The sequence below is a fragment of the Nakaseomyces glabratus genome, chromosome D (genome assembly GCF_010111755.1).
Source record: "Nakaseomyces glabratus chromosome D, complete sequence".
Lineage (NCBI taxonomy): Eukaryota > Fungi > Ascomycota > Saccharomycetes > Saccharomycetales > Saccharomycetaceae > Nakaseomyces > Nakaseomyces glabratus.
The window spans coordinates 330,527-349,014 of record NC_088954.1 but is presented as its reverse complement, the minus strand read 5'-3'; the positions used below and the strand labels follow the sequence as shown (position 1 = coordinate 349,014).

The following is an 18,488-nucleotide window of genomic DNA, read 5'->3' as shown; positions in this document are numbered from 1 at the left end:
CAGCATTTCTCCGTAGAATTTATATGTTCTTGAACATCATACATACATATCCTTTATACATTGCAGCAGGAAAACTAATACAGCAAAATCCCTCGAGTGTGAGTCCTCACCTTTCCAAAGCTTTCTACTTAGACTAATGACAAGATTCACACCTCTAAGTTCATCTCCACCTTGCATTTGATTATAAAGCTCCGCAATTTGTGAACAGACAATATTCATCTTAGGATCGTCACCATTCCCCAATCGTACTACTACTTTATAGTCTGCCAAGTAGTCAGTAGGCTCTTCCGTTTCTTCATCTATCTCACCGGAGCCGCCGTTTTGGCTATTATCTTCACTAGCATAAGTATTCAACGCCAATGGTCTACCATTAGTCATGGATCCAGGCCTTAGACCAACGGAATTGACTTCATATGTAGAATCAAACTCACCGTTATATCGAATTTGTAAAACAACACTGTTGCTATAGTGTAATGCCTTCACTGCAACTTCCCCTTCAGCCGCATCTATCTGAGCATCGAGCTTCCTTCTAATACTCCTTACCTGCATCTTTTATCGCTTTGATAAACCTAAGGATCAATATACTGGTCAATAAACACACACAATCGACCACTTCATCAGACTATTGTTTGTAGTTCGCAATGCCTATGAGCCATTTTTTTCACCAATTTTCACAAGTCTAGAGCAAGTCCGGGGAACTTGCCGGCGATGAGTTTTCAAGAACGCAAAATGCCAACAATACTAGTTTTAAAGCTGTTTTATGCCCAATAAACAGCACGAAGAAGAGGAGAATTAAGCACTCTAAGAGACTATAATAGTGACAGTTTGCTAACTGCTATCATAGAAAAAACGAATCAAACAAAAAACCACATTTTTTGAGCGGTTTTCACGTTTTTATTTTGGGATACAACTGTTTGGAAAACTAAGCATACATCTGTAAACCAATACGCGTTTTTAGCCTTTAAACATTTACCTATACAACCGAAACTAATAAACTGCTAGTGTGGTAACTATTATTTCTCTCTCCTAGAAACATGACAAACTATTTGGTACATATTTTGCATGAGATCGTGTCTGATCTAATGATCGGAGGCTTTATGGCAGCACTGTTTATACTGGCGCTGTTCCACAATTTATTCTCCTCGCATATATTTGGTAATAAAGATCCGCGTGATGTAAGGAAGTCATCCACTAAGATATATCCAGAGAGACACAAACACAACAAGTCTCATGGCAGAGAGAAGTCTCACAATCGCGGGATGTCCACATCCTCAACCACACCTTTGGATATAGAGGTTGATGAGGACAATAACATAGAGTACGATAATACCATCACAGGGTCTCCAGAACCTTCTACGCTGAATGAAGATAGCTATGAAGAAAATAGGCAATTTTATTTAAACAATATCACCGAGAATCCCTTCGACAGTATATCAGAAGTTGAAGATTCACAGTTAGTACCGAATCTTGAGTATTACTACAGCCAATATAATATCGAGATCGAAACTTTTAGAATTGAGACAAAAGATGGATATATAATAGACCTTCTCCATATGAAACACAACGAGCCTGGTATGGAAAACATTCAAAGATACCCTCTTTTACTTTTACATGGATTGCTACAAAGCTGTGGAGCATACGCTTCAACAGGCAGAGCCTCTCTAGCTTACTTCTTTCATCAGGCCGGTTTTGATGTTTGGTTAGGTAACAACAGATGTGGCTTGAACCCAGATTGGAACAAAAATAAGATAGATAAACCCCATTGGTTCAATAAGTGGGATTGGGACATTAAAGATTTTGTGAAGTATGATATCAGAGCATTAGTGGAACAAGTTAAAAGCAGGACTGGTTTTTCAAAAATTACTTTAATAGGCCATTCTCAAGGAACAACACAAAGTTTGCTAGGCTTAATCAATGGTCCAGAACTTTATGATGAACCAGATAAATTCACACTAATTGATTCCCTAGATAACTTCATTGCCCTGGCACCAGCAATATATCCTGGCCCACTACTAGATGAAAAAATGTTTGTGAGATTTATGGCGGCTAGCATAGATAGCCCCTGGGTGTTTGGACAGAAATCTTTTATTCCTTTCATGATGAGAATGAGAAAGTTAATGGCTGGAACCAAGATGTTCTCTTTTTTCTCATACATCATGTTCAATTATATGTTTGATTGGAATGATAAACTATGGGACAAGAAACTAAGAGACCGCTGTTTCCTTTTCTCCCCAGTTTACGTGTCAGTCAAGCTAATGAGATGGTGGTTAACTCCGGACAGAAGTATTACTGGATTTAAAAATGGTGCACATAAGCTTTTCCCCGACACCAAAACATGGTTTCCTGTTCTATCTGATACCTCATCATCAAGCTCTTCCTTAAACCTAAAGAATGTCCCTAATCATTTAAATGCTCCTAGAGAGACTGCAAATGATTTCCCACATATCATGCTTTTTGCACCAAAACAAGATAGATTAGTGGATGGGGAAAGGTTAATCAACCACTTTATAAATTACGAATCGCGTGATATCTATAAGATCTGGTATATCGATGAGTATTCGCATTTAGATGTCCTATGGGCAAAAGATGTCATCGAGAGAATAGGGAAACCAATTGTTGAGAACATGAGAATACCATCTAATGAAACAGTGCACAACTGATATAGTGCCCTTTCCATTTATTTAACATATAGTTCATTCGGTAGATACTTTGATTATAGAGTCTTTATATATTTGGTACTGCATTTTCATTACACAAACTTGATCTTCTTCTTAACCTCGTCATGTGTGTATCCTTGAGTCATTTACAGGTAGATAGCAAACCATTACCACGCATGCTTATTCAACCAAAATTAAAATATCATATTTATTCTTATGTGAAATGTTTATTTAAATTACATGACGGTATGGTCTTTACCCGTGTAGGCTAAAAGTAGAACCAGCTGCTTCAAACCTTAAGGTTAATAAAAAGAAAAAAAAAACTAAGCTTCTATCAGGAGGCATAAAACACATCTCAGATAGCCTCAATACAATAGCGCAAATGCAACTGCAATTGACAAATTTAAGTGCAGTTAATTTGATCGAAATAAGAGAAAATGGTTGTTTCTCATTAAAACACACGAGAGCAAAATGCTAACGACTTAGATTGTAACATCTAGTACCTTTCCGACATCTAGTACTGAATTACTAGATAGATCTTCTAATAGTGGTACAATGTCAATTAATTCATTATCATGCGAGTCTGAAAACCAAGACGAAACTGGAATGGCATGTTGTGGATGGAAAATATATGATGCTGGAGAATTATCTAAAATAATTATCTCAGATAAAGGCCGTCCAATTTGAGACAGATTCTTAATATAATTACCTTCATAGTTGTAACATGCTTCTCTAAATAGTCTATGATGAATAGACTTATGCTGGTCCAGTATATCCAGGAGGGGATCACCATACCTTGCCACACTAGCTGTGAAAACGACTACTTCGTAAAGTTCACCCACCCGTTTCAAAAACTCATCCACACCAGGTCGCTTTATTACATACACATTGTGAACCTGATCGTCAATATTCACTGGTAAGACAAAATCTGCTGTCCTTAAATATTTGAAAGAAGAATGCACTAGCGTTTCATCCAGATCTAGAACTAGGCACTTCTTTCCTTTGAACTGTTCAGTCTGGGGTGGTAGTAGTGTGTTATACCCTGGAGCATGATATTGGTCTTCCTGTAATGCTGCAAGATCTACATAAGGTTCGTCATATGGTGGTGTAACGTCTCTATCCATATCAACATCGTTATCATAGACACTTGTGATGATGCCACCCTGGTTGTCGGTTGGCTGATAGGTCATTTCACTTGACGACTGTGTACTTCTATCCAACTCGCTATTGCTTTCATTAATCGTCGTCTTCTCATTTGACATCTCGCCCATATCTTCATCTCCATGTATTTTCAAATGAGTGTGATCGTCCATTTTTTCATCTTCACCACCAATGGTCCACGAACCCTTCAGTATTCTTTGCTGCCCACTATCAGAAGAAGACCGCGATAGAGCATCGTCCGGCACATTAACCTGTGGTATGTTGTTATTCTGTGGATTCGCTGATATGTCAGGAGTAGTTCGAGGTCGCTTAGATGCGTTAATGTCAGCTATCTGAGGCGAGGAGCTGTTGTTATGTTTATTCAAAGAGCTGTCACGCTCGGGTGTCAATGTAGTAGTATTGTTATAGGTCATCATCTTTACGTTTTGGTGATATTTTTCCGGGTCGGTGTTACTCGTATCCCTATTATTGTTTTGCGAAGTAATTTGCTTAGTAGTTATCGAGTCTGTGGTAGAATTAGAAGAACAACAAAATAATGCAGAAATAAATCCCATCCCACGCTTTTAAGATGCAGGGGACTAGTATATGTCTCACTCACGCTGTGTTTCCGCGAAGCCCTTGTTCCCAAGTTGCTTTATGACTATATTGCACGCGTGTTTAACCCCTTTTTCCAAGAGAGTCACTATATTTGATCCAGAGATGAGATGATAGATCCGCTGATCAATGTCTGATATAAGCACAATGCTATACCTTATCCTATAGCGAACTATTAATCAAAACTGATTAGTCCAAAAGAGTCCGAAATGGGTTAAGCCTTGAAATTGCAGAGATACCAATTAGCAGAATTTGCGGGAAAATTTGCAGAACAATTAGAGCAATTAGCAAAACAGCAACAATATGCAGACCAATATGCAGACCAGTTTGCGAAACAAGCAGTAATTTGCAAAACAATTAACAATCTGCAACAGTGCAACAGCAAAAGGATTAGAGAGTCCGTATGTCTCAGATCAGAAAGTAAAGGGCAGCCAGATTCCAAGAGTAGAATTGACGCAAAGAAAGGAGTCCTTTTGCCTGTATACTTTTATGTTTAGCCGCTGAGTGGTGTAATCCAGTCCCATTACTGTTGTTGCCATCCAATATAATCCTGGGATTTGAACTGGGAAGTCCTTGAAAGGGTGAAAGTTTTTCGTTGCGTTAGTACATAGTGACTTTCACCCGATGGGCATTTTAAAGCCATAAAAGCTAAAAGGAAAATTGCTGGAAGATGCTTAATTGGTGAGCCATATGTGCTTCGTTAGAGGGCTAGCGAGCGTGTTACTGGTTATACGGTTCATCAGTGTGTGCTAGGAGTTTTGTAACATCCCATTTGCCCGCTTTTTTGCAGAGTTTTTAGGCTATTTTTGGTGTTATTGAGGTAATACAAGTGGACAGAAGAGAGCCGATGTCGGGTATCAACAGGAACAATTTGAGCACGCCCTCTAGGCCGTTGTCGCGGGAGCAGTTCTTTAGTGTTAGGGAGAGGATTGTGAAGGACACGCCGAAGCTGTACCAAGGCAGGAGTATAGCGACCGATGAGAAGAAAGAGAGGACGGATGAGCGGGTGTTCACGCCTACTTCGAGTATCAACATATTCAGCCATAAGTCCCAGGAACCCATACAGCAGACTGTTGAAAGACAGACGGTGCAATCGCATGATCTGGGGTTCTTCGAGAATCCTGTGCTTGAGAAGTTGGCCGAGCGATCCGTAAACAAGAGTTTGGAAGTTCAAAAGATTATCAACAATGTGCTGTTATACTTACTGTGGAACTTAATCACGAAATTTATTCTCCTGTACTTGGATCATACCTCTTCCGGACAGAAGGTACGAAAGAACTGGCTACAGACAGACCAGATTTTGGCGCTATTGCACATGCCAAACAATAAGGCCGCCGAGAATGCCATAGATTTACTATTCTCGGTTAGTTCCTTCAACAAAGCGTTCAGAGGTCTAGTGCTATACAATGTGCTAATGTCAATATTTGCACTAGTTGGAAAGGTCAAGATCAGTGACTTGAAATTGAACCAGAGACAAAAAAACTTGCTTGGCTTTATTGGCCAGGGTGAAACCTCAAACCTACGTAGGATAGAGCCATCTAATTTGATGCTAAAACAAAATTCGAAAAAGACTACCGAAAACACAAAAGATCAAAGCGTATCTTCTGGAATAAATAAAAAAAATACAGAGTCTCAAGTGTCAGCACCACCATATGCGTTTAGATCGATCCAAACTCCAATGAAAAAGAAAATGGAAGAAGAAAGAAACTCTAACATGAACAGTGTAAGCAATAATGTTAATCCACTAGTGAGGTCTAACATTTTTAATAATAACGCATCTACCGGTAATAACCGATCTGTCAACTTTGCAGAACTTCATCATTCTGATATTGTTAGAAGGAATTCGACAATTACTACCCTGAACGACACATCTGCGGGCTATATCCCAAGTAGTAAATACACGTATATGATGGATACACCAAGTCCCAGGAAAAGCTTTAAGTAGATCCTAGTGTAACTTACGTAGCACCTTTGAAATGAATTTGCATCTCTATTACTGTTCTCTTATTTATACTTATTTAAATGATATAGTTTGCGCAATATGACTAAAAATCCGGTGTCCCATGGTTTATTTATAAAATTTTCAATGTGCTCATCTTCCCCATATTGAAACTACCAATAGTCTGGGAATAGGTATCTCAACTTGTTAAGCGTCTCTTTGGACATACCTTCTGGCTTGGTGGAGATTGACATCTTTACTGAGTTCTTCAAACCGTCACCAGTAACCATGAATTCAGGTAGTTCATGAGCCATTGATTCGATAATGCAAGAAGCCAACACGTTAGCGTTCATACCGTTGTTTGTCAAGTGGCCAATAACGGTCTCCACTGTCACAGGTTCTTCTTCATCTTTCCAAGCGTCATAATCAGTGGACATACAAACCATTTGATATGGCAGCTCACACTCACGAGCCAACTTGGCTTCTGGAATGACACTCATGTTGATAACGTCACCACCAAGCAATCTGTACATCTTAGACTCGGCTCTTGTAGAGAATTGAGGCCCCTCCATACAGATAACAGTAATATCCTTATTGAAATGCAGAGTACAGTGGTCGCCTTTGTTAACCAAGTTGTCCTTGAACTGGTAGATGTACTTGGCAAAGGCTTCAGAGAATGGGTTACCGAAACCGACATGCCCGACTAGACCTTCATCGTTGTAATATGAGGAGTCTCTGATACCCTTAGTTCTATCAATGATCTGCTGTGGAAGCACAAAGTCTCTTGGCCTGATATGGTGTTGCAATGAACCGACAGCACTGAAGGACAACACAGCTTTACACTTGAGATGTTTCAACGCAGCCATGTTGGCTCTGAAAGGCACCTTAGTAGGAGGGTATTCATGGTGCAGACCATGTCTGGAGATGAAAGCCACATGGAAGTTCTTGTTAATGCTTGGGTGGCCCTCAATGTCCTTTGTGGTGGTCACCTTGGAGATGGTGATGGGAGAAGAGGTCTTACCCCATGGTGTCTCCATCGGTGGGAGGATAGCAATAGCCTTCAAACATTCCAGATTGTACAGACCGGTACCACCAATGATACCCAAATCGATCTCGCCTTCAAAAGTAGTAGCAATGTCGCTCGTCATCTTCAGTACTCTCCTTCCAGTGAACCTGGTAAACAGCATACAAAGCTCTCCAAGCTGACCACATATTTCACAGATGCGAAAGCTCTTCAACGAGTGCTCATCGCCAAAACCATCACTTTGCTAGTCGATGAGCAAAGTGTCGATAAAATTTTTCGTTCTTGGTGGGAGAGGTAGATCAGGACTGATGCATTAATAGCTTACTCTCATAAGCACAGCTGAAGTACCTGGCAGTTTATAATACTTGATGTCCCCGCCAGCTATCCTAGCTAGCTATCCTAACCGGCTACCGGCAATGGGCTTTCTCTCTTCGAGGTGGATATTTGCTCTGCTAGCGAGTGTATCCCCAGCACAGCAGGCGTTACGTTATATGTTCTTGATCCTACCATGGCAAGTTTGTCCCTGTGTGCCATTTGCGTTGTAGTTTAGCACTGGCATGTGTGCTTGCTATGCATTTCATGCCGCCTTGCGCTCGAAGCCGAAGTTACCAGTAACTAGGCGGGGGCTGTGTGGGGAAGGTTTGCTGTGCCTAGTGTATAAACTTCATTATACAAGATACCAGTACATACATATAGTGCGAGACATACTTGTAGTGAGCGAGATACATGTAGTGAGCTAAACATACATATAGTGCGAGACATACATGTGGTAAGCTAGACATACATGTAGTGAGCTAGACATACCTGACACTATCCGGGGGCCAAGGTCTAAACATACCAATAGCTATTGTAGGGGGTTAGGTCTAGCTACAAATGTAAGGCCTGAAAGTTGTAGGCACTACTGGATGATGTAATCACAAACTCTTGGATGGCACAGTTTATTGTTCGAGGCTCATTAGAGTTAGAAGATGTCCCATTTGAGGATTGCGCACATATCTGCAATTGCACAGAGTGCTGTTACAACTTACAATAAGGTAATCTATACCATCCGTCAAGGCACAAGCAAGTGGGCATGGGGCAGCCGAAGAGAGGGGTATGAGATGGGGAAACTCCCAACTCTGTGGTGATCAAATAGAAGTACTAGCAGAGGTACAAGCACAACTAGTGGTACAATCACAACCACAAGATCAACTGCAATCACAACTATGAAACCACAAGATCAACTGCAACTAGCCGAATTTTAAAGGGTTCAAAGTTCCTTTTCAGCAATTTTTCATTTGACAAGACAAAGGAAGACGAAAGGAAAAAAAAACAGGAAAAACAGCTGAGGGTTGCTGTAATATGAACTATCTCACAAAGAGGGCAACTTGTAAGACTATACTTACATAGAACTGATACTGGAACCTGCCTTGGACCCAAATACTTTGATATACAATAGGACACTGACGATCATAGCACACAAAAGCGGGATGTCGAGGCGAAGTGAGAGCAATAGGACTCACTTGGAACAAGGGACATACAGCAAGAAAGTACACGATGAGCAGCCTCGGTTTAAGAGCACATATGACCAACAGGACTTCTCTGGGACTAGTTCTCGGAGAAACAGCACTATACAGAATGTGTATTCCAGCATTGGGGGGCTAACCCGGACTAGAAGCCGTGACAGTGTTTCCTCTATAAAGTCTAACCCCGGAGAGTTTCCGTCTAATAAGAACTATCAACATAAGTCGAAAAAGAGCCCATTCTCCCTTAAGAGGACTCTGAGCAATCTATCCGTTACGAATATGTTACAGACACAAACGCCGTCCAGCTTACAGAACATGGCATTTGAGGATGAGATAGATCAAAAAATAGATAGTTCGAATACTACTGATGTTGACAGCATAGGATCCATGTCCGATAGGTCTTTTACTTCGCGGGTCGCGAGTAACAGTGAGAATGACCACACACACCATAGGAAGCACGGCAGCACATCTAGAAAATACTCGTTTGCTGAAAACCTCTTCAAGAAACTCGCTCCTTCCAACTCAAGTACCAAGACTAGTCATAAAGGACAAACAACTAGACGGACAGCTGGTCTGACCCATAGTAAGCCCACTGCAGAAACTATAAGCGAACTTCCAGGAGAGCATGATTTGACCAATGTTAAGTTTCCACCACCGCTAGCAGAAATCGGAGCAGACGGCTTACGAAACAAGGTAAAGCAAATAGTACGCGGCCACAGCACATCTGGTATTGCTATAGCCAATGACGGAAGCACGCGCAGTAGCATACCTCTGATGAAAGAGCTGGAGAAGAAGAAATTGAAACATAAAGATCAGGAGAAGCATCAGTCGGAAAGCTCTAGCATTCATAGTAGCCAGGGCAATAAAAAACTGTTTTTATCTACCGGCTCCTCTGCTAGCAGTAGGAGAGGGTCCACTGTTAATTCCATTCTAACTAATGATAATCGAAGTAGTGTTTCTAATCCAAAGGAACCCAAGAGTGTGTTAGGCGAACCATCTCATAACAATCAAACAAAGGATATTAATACACCTAACCAAAAAGGCTTCACTACTGCACAGAGAGCAAATTCTATTAGTGTCCCTAGCAAGTCACATAAATTTAACGCTATTGATCCTGAAAATACTATAGAGGCACGGTTCAATGAATCAACCCTAGATAAGGAAAAGGATGAGAGCATAAAAGAAAAAGACAATTCTGATAATAAAGGAAATGACGAAAATAATGCAGAAGATATCAAGACTGAGAACCCTAATACGGGACTATTCCCACTTGATACCAATTTGGAGAACATGGCGGAGATTACAAAAAATGTCGAACCTCCAAGCGAGGCAGACAAGGAACCAATAACAAGATCAAATACATTTATATCTGGGCCAAAGAAATCCCATTCCATAGCAGATATTCCAACATGGGTTTCTTCTGAGTCTAGCTTGAAGGATTACACCCAGACGGATAGGGACCAATGGGTAGCTCCAGAAAGTTGGGATGTCGAAATGAGAATGGGCGGTTCGAATGCTAATCATTTAGAAAATGAAGAAGAACCGTTTGATTCAATTCTATCACCAGAAGAAGTCACAATGGCTACTCAACAAAAGCAAAGAAGGAATAAATCTAACAACAAATCTTCCAAGTCAAGGAATGGCAGTGAAGTTAACGGTAAGAAACCCCTTTCGACTAAATCGATGGTAAGAATTAAAAACTCTCTATTTATGAGCCCAACTTCTAATGATACAGAAAATTCTTCAGATCTATCAAGGAATGGAGGAATCAATTTCAACTCAAAGTTGGGATCAAGCAGAGTAAGAAAATCGTCGAGTGATTCGTTAGCTTCTATTATATCACCAACGGAATCATTGCACTCTGATGATGATAAACAAAGTACAACTTCCCGATCATCTTATAATTCGTCGACCTCTAACCAATATCCAGATAATATTGATGATGAGAACGAAGAGTATGAGTTACAACTGAATGCTCGTGCTGCTCGGAAGAGGAAGACTATATCTTCAAGTGAATTATTTCAAAAGATGAATGATGGGACAGACAATAGTGATAGCAACGAAAACATTTCGGCAGATATAGATGATGAGAGACATGATAATGTTGAGTATGAATTGGAAAGATATTATAAAGATGTTAGTGATTTGGACCCAAAGCGTCACTATGCTATTCGTATTTTCAATACCGATGACACGTTTACAACACTGTCATGTACTCCTGGCACAACGGTCGAGGAGATGATCCCTGCATTAAAACGTAAGTTTAATATAACTACACAAGGTAATTTCCAAATATCTCTGAAAGTCGGTAAGCTTTCAAAGATTTTGAGACCTGTGTCCAAACCGATCCTTATCGAGAGAAAATTACTGTTACTGAACGGCTACAGAAAATCCGATCCACTACACATAATGGGTATTGAAGATTTAAGTTTTGTATTCAAGTTTCTATTCCATCCGGTGACGCCATCACATTTTACACCAGAACAAGAGCAAAGGCTTATGAGAAGTGAATTTGTGCACGTTGATTTGAGGAATATGGATCTAACAACACCTCCTATTATATTTTACCAACACACTTCTGAAATTGAAAGTCTGGATGTTTCCAACAATGCAAATATATTTTTACCACTTGAATTTATTGAAAGTGCAATTAAGCTTTTAAGTTTAAGAATGGTGAATATCAGGGCTTCAAGATTTCCAGCCAACATTACAGAAGCATATAAATTGGTATCCCTCGAATTACAGAGAAACTTTATAAGAAAGGTCCCAAGCTCAATATCAAAGCTTGTTAATTTAACCATTCTTAACTTACAATGTAACGGATTAGACAGATTACCAAGTGGTTTCTCTCAATTAAAAAATTTACAGCTGCTGGACCTTTCCTCTAATAGGTTTGCTCATTACCCAGAGGTTATTAATTTCTGTACCAACCTTCTTCAAATCGATTTGTCATATAATAAGATACATCATCTTCCAAAAAGCTGCAGACAGTTGGTTAAACTTGCCAAAATGAATCTATCTCATAACAAGTTGACTCATGTTGGCGATTTATCAGAGCTGAAAAACCTAAGGACTTTGAACTTACGTTTCAACAGGATCAATACAATCAATACTAATGCACCAAATTTACAGAATCTGTTCTTGACTGATAATAGAATATCTAATTTTGATGAGAACTTACCTAAACTGAGGGCACTAGAAATACAGGAGAATCCTATCACTTCGATCTCATTCAGAGAATATCCAATGAACATGACAAGTTTATCATTAAACAAGGCTAAGCTTGCCAGTATTCCAGGTGAAATATTCAAAAAGCTACTAAGGCTAGAAAAACTTGAATTGAATGAAAATAATCTCACAAGGTTACCAAGTGAGATTTCTTTATTGACGAAGCTAGTTTATCTGTCTGCAGCAAGAAATAAACTTGAAAGCATACCTCAGGAGTTTTCTAAACTTAAAAGTCTAAGATCCCTTGATCTCCACTCTAATAATATCAGAGATTTTTTTGCTGGTATGGAGGACATCGAATTAACTTTCTTGAACATATCTTCCAATGTGTTCGCGAATGCAAGTTTAGATCCTTCCTTTTTCTTAAATGTCTCTAATGATTCCAAGTTATCCAAAAGCCTAATGTTCTTTGTGGCTGCAGATAACCAATTTGATGATGACGCTTGGCCATTATTCAACTGCTTCACCAACTTAAAACTATTGAATCTGTCTTATAATAATCTTCAAGATATAACAAAGATGAAGTTAGAGAATTTGACCGAATTATTTTTATCTGGTAATAAAATCAATACTTTGCCTGGTGACACAGTTTCTAAGTGGAAATATTTGAAGACATTGATGCTGAATGGTAACCAATTGCTTTCCCTTCCAGCGGAACTTTCTCAATTACCTCAATTAAATGTTTTTGATATTGGCTCCAATCAATTGAAGTACAATATTTCAAATTTTCATTATGATTGGAATTGGAGAAATAACAAGGAACTGAAATACTTAAACTTTTCTGGGAATAGAAGATTTGAGATTCGTTCAGTAACAAATCAAGAATTACAAACAGATCTCTCTGATCTTACTGTTTTACCTCATCTAAAGGTATTAGGTTTAATGGATGTTACCCTTAACACTACTAAAGTTCCTGATGAAAACATTAATTTCCGTCTGAGAACAACGGCTTCCATAATAAATGGTATGAATTATGGTGTAGCTGACACGTTAGGCCAGAGGGATTATGTTTCCTCAAGAGACGTTACATTTGAAAGATTTAGAGGTCATGATGATGAATGTTTGATTTGTCTTCACGACAGTAAAAACCAGAATTCTGATTATGGCTACAATATATCTAGAATTGTCAGAGATATCTATGATAAAATTTTGATAAGACAGTTAGAGAAATTTGGTGACTCCAATGAAGATGAAATTAAGAAAGCACTAAGATTTAGTTTCCTACAACTAAACAAAGAAATCAACGGTATGCTAAATTCAGTAGATAACGGTGCCAACATAGATAATTTGACTTCCGCAGACTTATTGAGTGGTGCCTGTTCAACCGTTATATATATGAAGGGAACTAAACTATATGCTGCAAACTTAGGCGATTGTATGGCGGTTCTGTCGAAAAACAATGGTGATCATCAAAAAATCACAAAACAGCATGTGCCAACTAAAAGAGAAGAATACGAACGTATCAGATTATCCGGTGGTTATGTCAATAATGGTAAACTTGATGGTGTGGTAGATGTATCCAGAGCAGTCGGCTTTTTTGATTTGCTACCACACATCCATGCATCGCCTGACATTTCAGTTATTAATGTAACTAAAGCCGATGAGATGCTGATCATTGGTACTCATAAGCTATGGGAGTACATGGATATCGAAACAGCTTGTGACATTGCTAGAGAACATGTCCTTGAACCTATGCTAGCTGCAGAGGAATTAAAAGATCATGCTATTGCTTATGGTTGTTCAGAAAATATTACCATATTGTGTCTTGCTCTTTCAAAGTCAAATTCACAGGAAAGTAAATTCACGCTTAACCGTTCTTCGTTATTAAGTAAGAGAAGCACTGTAGAAGATACAACACTAAGAAGACTTCAACCAGAAATTGCTCCCCCTACTGGCAATCTAGCTGTTGTATTCACAGATATTAAGAATTCCACATTTTTGTGGGAATTATTCCCTAATGCAATGAGAACCGCAATCAAGACACATAATGACATCATGCGGAGATTGCTGCGTATTTATGGTGGTTATGAAGTGAAAACAGAAGGTGATGCGTTTATGGTCACTTTCCCTACACCAATTAGTGCCTTGGTGTGGTGTCTTAGTGTCCAACTGAAACTATTGGAGGCACAATGGCCTGAAGAAATAACATCTATCCAGGATGGTTGTTTAGTTACCGATCGGAATGGTACTAAAATATACCAAGGGTTATCCGTGAGAATGGGTATGCATTGGGGTTGTCCTGTTCCAGAACTTGATTTAGTTACACAAAGAATGGACTATCTTGGACCTGTTGTCAACAAGGCTGCCAGAGTTTCATCTGTTGCTGATGGTGGCCAAATCACATTATCCAGTGATTTTGTTTCTGAGTTTAATAAGATAATGAAATATCACGATAATGTTGTGAAGGATAAGAAACCCTTAAAGGAAGTGTATGGGGAAGAAATAATTGGTGAAATGCTTGAAAGAGAGATTACTATGCTTGAGAGTATTGGATGGTCTTTCTTTGATTACGGTGAACAGAAGCTAAAGGGTCTGGAAACCAAAGAGTTCATCACCATTGTTTATCCAAAATCTCTTGCTTCCCGTCATGAATTTATTACTGAAGAAGAACAATCCAAGATAATCAATCTAGATTTCTTGCTATCCTTGCGCCAGTTGGCAAATAAACTGGAAGCTATATTGTCAGCTGTAGGAGGAGGATTTTTGGAGTTGGACTCCAAACAAAGAGAATATCATTCTGTTATTGATAGATCATTGAAAGGTGTTGTTGCTGCCAGCATGTCGGACAAGGAATTGATTTTGTTTTTCGACCACCTAGTTACAAGAATTGAGACCATAATAGCTGTTTTACAACTCAGAATAAAAGTGACTAAAGGGTTAGACATCTGCCAACACCATGATTTCTGTCTTCCTCAGAAGGGGATCTTCGAAGTTCTTGATGACGTATTCAAACTCATGGATGCTGCCAAGCAAATCCAAAATTGACAAGATAAGATTACGGATAAAAACAAATTGATGTTCCTTATATACTTAAATAGTGTTGATTAATAAGCATGCAGTATATTTACTTTATTTTCTCGGTCATCATAGCCTCATTATACAATTTGATGAATCATTTCTGACTCTCTAGATCCCTCATCTCTATGGGCTGTGAAGAGGCACTTGGACTTACCATATCGGCATCCACCAAGCCTTCAAAAAAGGTATCGCGGAGTTCTCTCCAACGTGTAGTGTATGTACCCAAGAATATCAGTATCAATGACGACAGCACTTGCAGGACAAACCACGACAACGAGGGCAGCGTCCCCGTATGTACTGAAACAACGATTAGATTAATGGCATGGATCGTAATGGCAAAATCCCATGCCAGCTTGCTTCTCTCCACAATAACCGTGAGGAATATGACACATATCAGCGAGTCTGTGAGCCACAGCAGACACAATGTCAGCCCGAGCGCGTTGGTAAACTCAATGGCCTGCCACGAGAACAGCCATTGCACCATCTCAAGCTTATATCCGGCAACTTTAGCCCATCCATAGAACAGAATACACGCCGTAGTGTAATAGAACACCTGCAACAGGATAATCTGCAACGCTATCTTCCCTGGGGACATGGAGTCCTGCTTAAATATCTCCGAGGGCCGCAGCTCCCTCGGTACCCTCAAGTATCTCCTGAAATTTACCATCCTTACTGTTCCCTCTGCTTTTCAATTCAATTCCTCAAAAGCCACTGAAACAACCGCCAAACCAGGTACCGTCAGACTAATTAATGGCCAAATATGGTTGCCGGTGCTTGCTATTCCTACTTATTTGAATGGCCCCATCACCGGTGACGTTCGCAGTATTTTGCCAAATTTTTTTCATTTCAGCAAGTTTTGCACCAAAAATTTTTCAAGCTCATCGCATCGCATATAAGAGCTCATCGCATCGCAACATCATAAGTGGCTGCTGTACTTGAAAGGGAGGTAGCGATGAGTCTTAAGATGAAGGGGAAGAAGTACACTGATTTGGATTTTGTGCCTACCATCAGTGACAGTGAGGAGGATGTTCCTGATTTGGACAGCGATGAGGAGAAGCCTAAGCCTGAGACGAAGGGCAAGAAGAAGAACAAGTCTGTGGATGAGGAGAGTGCTGACATGAACAGTGGGTTTCGGTTCAACACTGATGATGGCGAGATCAACACCAATTTTGACGGGTGGGAGTTTTTAGGTGACGAGAAGGATGAGGAGAAGAAGGATGTTGATCTGGACAAGATTATCAGGAAGAAAGGTGGTCTAATTGGTATGGCTCATGTAGACGAAGCTGAGAAGAGTGAGAGTGAAGAGTCTGAGAGTGATGATGAAGACCTGGCTATGGATGGGTTTGGTATGGGTGCCCAAGAGCAACCTGAAGGTGAAGAGGAGGACGAGGATGCATCAAACAGTGAACAAGAGAGCAATGACGAAGAAGAAGACGACGACGAGGAAACATACGATGTCGGTGATGCCGGTGATGCCGAGGAGAAAGTTGAAGAAGACACAGCTGAAGAGATGCAAGCTTTCTATGCGCCTGAAAGCGAAAGTGAAAACGCAAAGAAGGAGGTGCATAAGACATTCAATGATCTAGCGTTGTCGAGACCCGTTATGAAGGGTTTGAGCAACCTAGGATACGTCAAACCATCGCCAATTCAAAGTGCCACCATCCCAATTGCATTACTAGGTAAGGATATCATTGCAGGTGCCGTCACAGGTTCCGGTAAGACTGCAGCATTCATGATTCCAATTATCGAACGTCTACTGTACAAGCCAGCTAAGGTTGCTTCCACGAGAGTTATTGTATTAACACCTACCCGTGAATTGGCTATTCAAGTTGCAGATGTAGGTAAAAAAATTGGTCAATTTGTCAGTAATCTAACATTCGGTCTGGCTGTTGGTGGTTTGAATTTGAGACAACAAGAGCAAATGCTGAAGACTAGGCCAGATATAGTCATTGCTACTCCTGGTAGATTTATCGATCATATCAGGAACTCCGCAAGTTTTAATGTAGACTCTGTGGAAGTTCTAGTCATTGATGAAGCTGATAGAATGCTAGAAGATGGTTTCCAAGATGAATTGAATGAAATTATGTCCTTGCTACCTAGTAAGAGACAGACTCTACTATTCTCAGCCACTATGAACTCAAGAATCAAGCAATTGATATCTTTGTCATTGAAGAGACCAGTGAGAATAATGATCGATCCTCCGAAGCAAGCTGCCACTAAACTTACTCAAGAGTTTGTTCGTATCCGTAAAAGAGATCACTTAAAACCTTCATTACTGTTCAATTTAATAAGAAAGCTGGATCCAAATGGCCAGAAAAGAATTGTGGTGTTTGTTGCCAGAAAAGATATGGCTCACAAACTGAGAATCATACTGGGTCTATTAGGTATGGCTGTTGCTGAGCTTCATGGTTCGCTAACACAAGAACAACGTCTAGACTCTGTGAATAAGTTTAAATCCTTACAAGTCCCAGTGTTGATCTGTACCGATTTGGCTTCCAGAGGTCTAGATATTCCAAAGATTGAAGTTGTCATCAATTATGACATGCCAAAGAGTTACGAAATTTATTTGCATAGAGTTGGTAGAACTGCCAGAGCTGGTAGAGAAGGTCGTTCCATTACTTTTGTTGGTGAAGCATCAGCAGAAAGAAGTATAGTAAAGGATGCCATTAGAGGTGTCAATGATAGTGAGATACCTGGTAGTAAAGCTGTGGGTAGAAATGTCGATTGGAACCAAGTAGAAGAGACAAACAAGATAGTAGAGAACATGGACCAGACAGTCCAAGATATTCTAGTAGAGGAAAAGGAAGAGAAGGAAATTCTCCGGGCTGAGATGGAGTTGAAGAAAGGTGAAAACCTTCTGAAACATAAGGATGAAATCCAATCTAGGCCGAAGAGAACTTGGTTCCAATCCGAAAAGGAGAAGAAGAACTCCAAGATCATGGGAGCTCTTTCAAAGACCAAGAAAGAAGTCAATAGTAAAAAGAGGAAGCGTAACGAAGCAATGGAAGACGGTCATAAGAGATCATATAAGAAAACTCAATCTGACCGTACTGCTGATCAAGAGAGAACTATGAAGAAGCAGGCAAAGGCCAATGGTAAAAAGAAAGGTAAGTCAAAGGGTAAGAGATAACTCTTATCAGATCAATGAACCTCTAACAGCCATAAAAAAATACAAAGAGACCACTTGCTGGTATTTGCATATATAGACATTTTCATCTAACTCAAACTACTATTTGCTTGAGAATAAAAGAAAACCATTTTGTATAATAATATTTAAAATCTTAGTCATTCCGTATATCAATCATTCCTTAAGGACTCCATGAACGAATCATCGCTAGGATCCAAATAGAAATCATTAAAAT

General features: G+C 39.8%; 8 protein-coding genes across 8 annotated transcripts; 4 read left to right on the top strand and 4 right to left on the bottom strand.

Annotated features, from left to right (window-relative positions):
• Window positions 1-36: 36 nt before the first annotated feature.
• On the bottom strand, window positions 37-549 carry IRC25 (Irc25p; the record flags this gene model as incomplete). Its single annotated transcript, XM_445559.1, has 1 exon — window positions 37-549. One exon carries the CDS (start codon window positions 547-549, stop codon window positions 37-39), a length of 513 nt encoding a protein of 170 aa, XP_445559.1.
• Window positions 550-1,034: 485 nt separating this feature from the next.
• YEH2 (sterol esterase) lies at window positions 1,035-2,660 on the top strand (the record flags this gene model as incomplete). The annotated part of the gene is made up of 1 exon (XM_445558.1): window positions 1,035-2,660. One exon carries the CDS (start codon window positions 1,035-1,037, stop codon window positions 2,658-2,660), a length of 1,626 nt encoding a protein of 541 aa, XP_445558.1.
• A 479-nt stretch (window positions 2,661-3,139) lies between these two features.
• Window positions 3,140-4,372, bottom strand: PSR2 (putative phosphatase; the record flags this gene model as incomplete). The annotated part of the gene is made up of 1 exon (XM_445557.1): window positions 3,140-4,372. One exon carries the CDS (start codon window positions 4,370-4,372, stop codon window positions 3,140-3,142), a length of 1,233 nt encoding a protein of 410 aa, XP_445557.1.
• Window positions 4,373-5,259: 887 nt separating this feature from the next.
• Window positions 5,260-6,357, top strand: POM34 (Pom34p; the record flags this gene model as incomplete). Its single annotated transcript, XM_445556.1, has 1 exon — window positions 5,260-6,357. One exon carries the CDS (start codon window positions 5,260-5,262, stop codon window positions 6,355-6,357), a length of 1,098 nt encoding a protein of 365 aa, XP_445556.1.
• Window positions 6,358-6,524: 167 nt separating this feature from the next.
• MEU1 (S-methyl-5-thioadenosine phosphorylase) lies at window positions 6,525-7,538 on the bottom strand (the record flags this gene model as incomplete). Its single annotated transcript, XM_445555.1, has 1 exon — window positions 6,525-7,538. One exon carries the CDS (start codon window positions 7,536-7,538, stop codon window positions 6,525-6,527), a length of 1,014 nt encoding a protein of 337 aa, XP_445555.1.
• A 1,306-nt stretch (window positions 7,539-8,844) lies between these two features.
• Window positions 8,845-15,093, top strand: CYR1 (adenylate cyclase; the record flags this gene model as incomplete). Its single annotated transcript, XM_445554.1, has 1 exon — window positions 8,845-15,093. One exon carries the CDS (start codon window positions 8,845-8,847, stop codon window positions 15,091-15,093), a length of 6,249 nt encoding a protein of 2,082 aa, XP_445554.1.
• Window positions 15,094-15,220: 127 nt separating this feature from the next.
• SYS1 (Sys1p) lies at window positions 15,221-15,793 on the bottom strand (the record flags this gene model as incomplete). Its single annotated transcript, XM_445553.1, has 1 exon — window positions 15,221-15,793. One exon carries the CDS (start codon window positions 15,791-15,793, stop codon window positions 15,221-15,223), a length of 573 nt encoding a protein of 190 aa, XP_445553.1.
• A 285-nt stretch (window positions 15,794-16,078) lies between these two features.
• On the top strand, window positions 16,079-18,256 carry DRS1 (putative ATP-dependent RNA helicase; the record flags this gene model as incomplete). The annotated part of the gene is made up of 1 exon (XM_445552.1): window positions 16,079-18,256. One exon carries the CDS (start codon window positions 16,079-16,081, stop codon window positions 18,254-18,256), a length of 2,178 nt encoding a protein of 725 aa, XP_445552.1.
• Window positions 18,257-18,488: the final 232 nt, after the last annotated feature.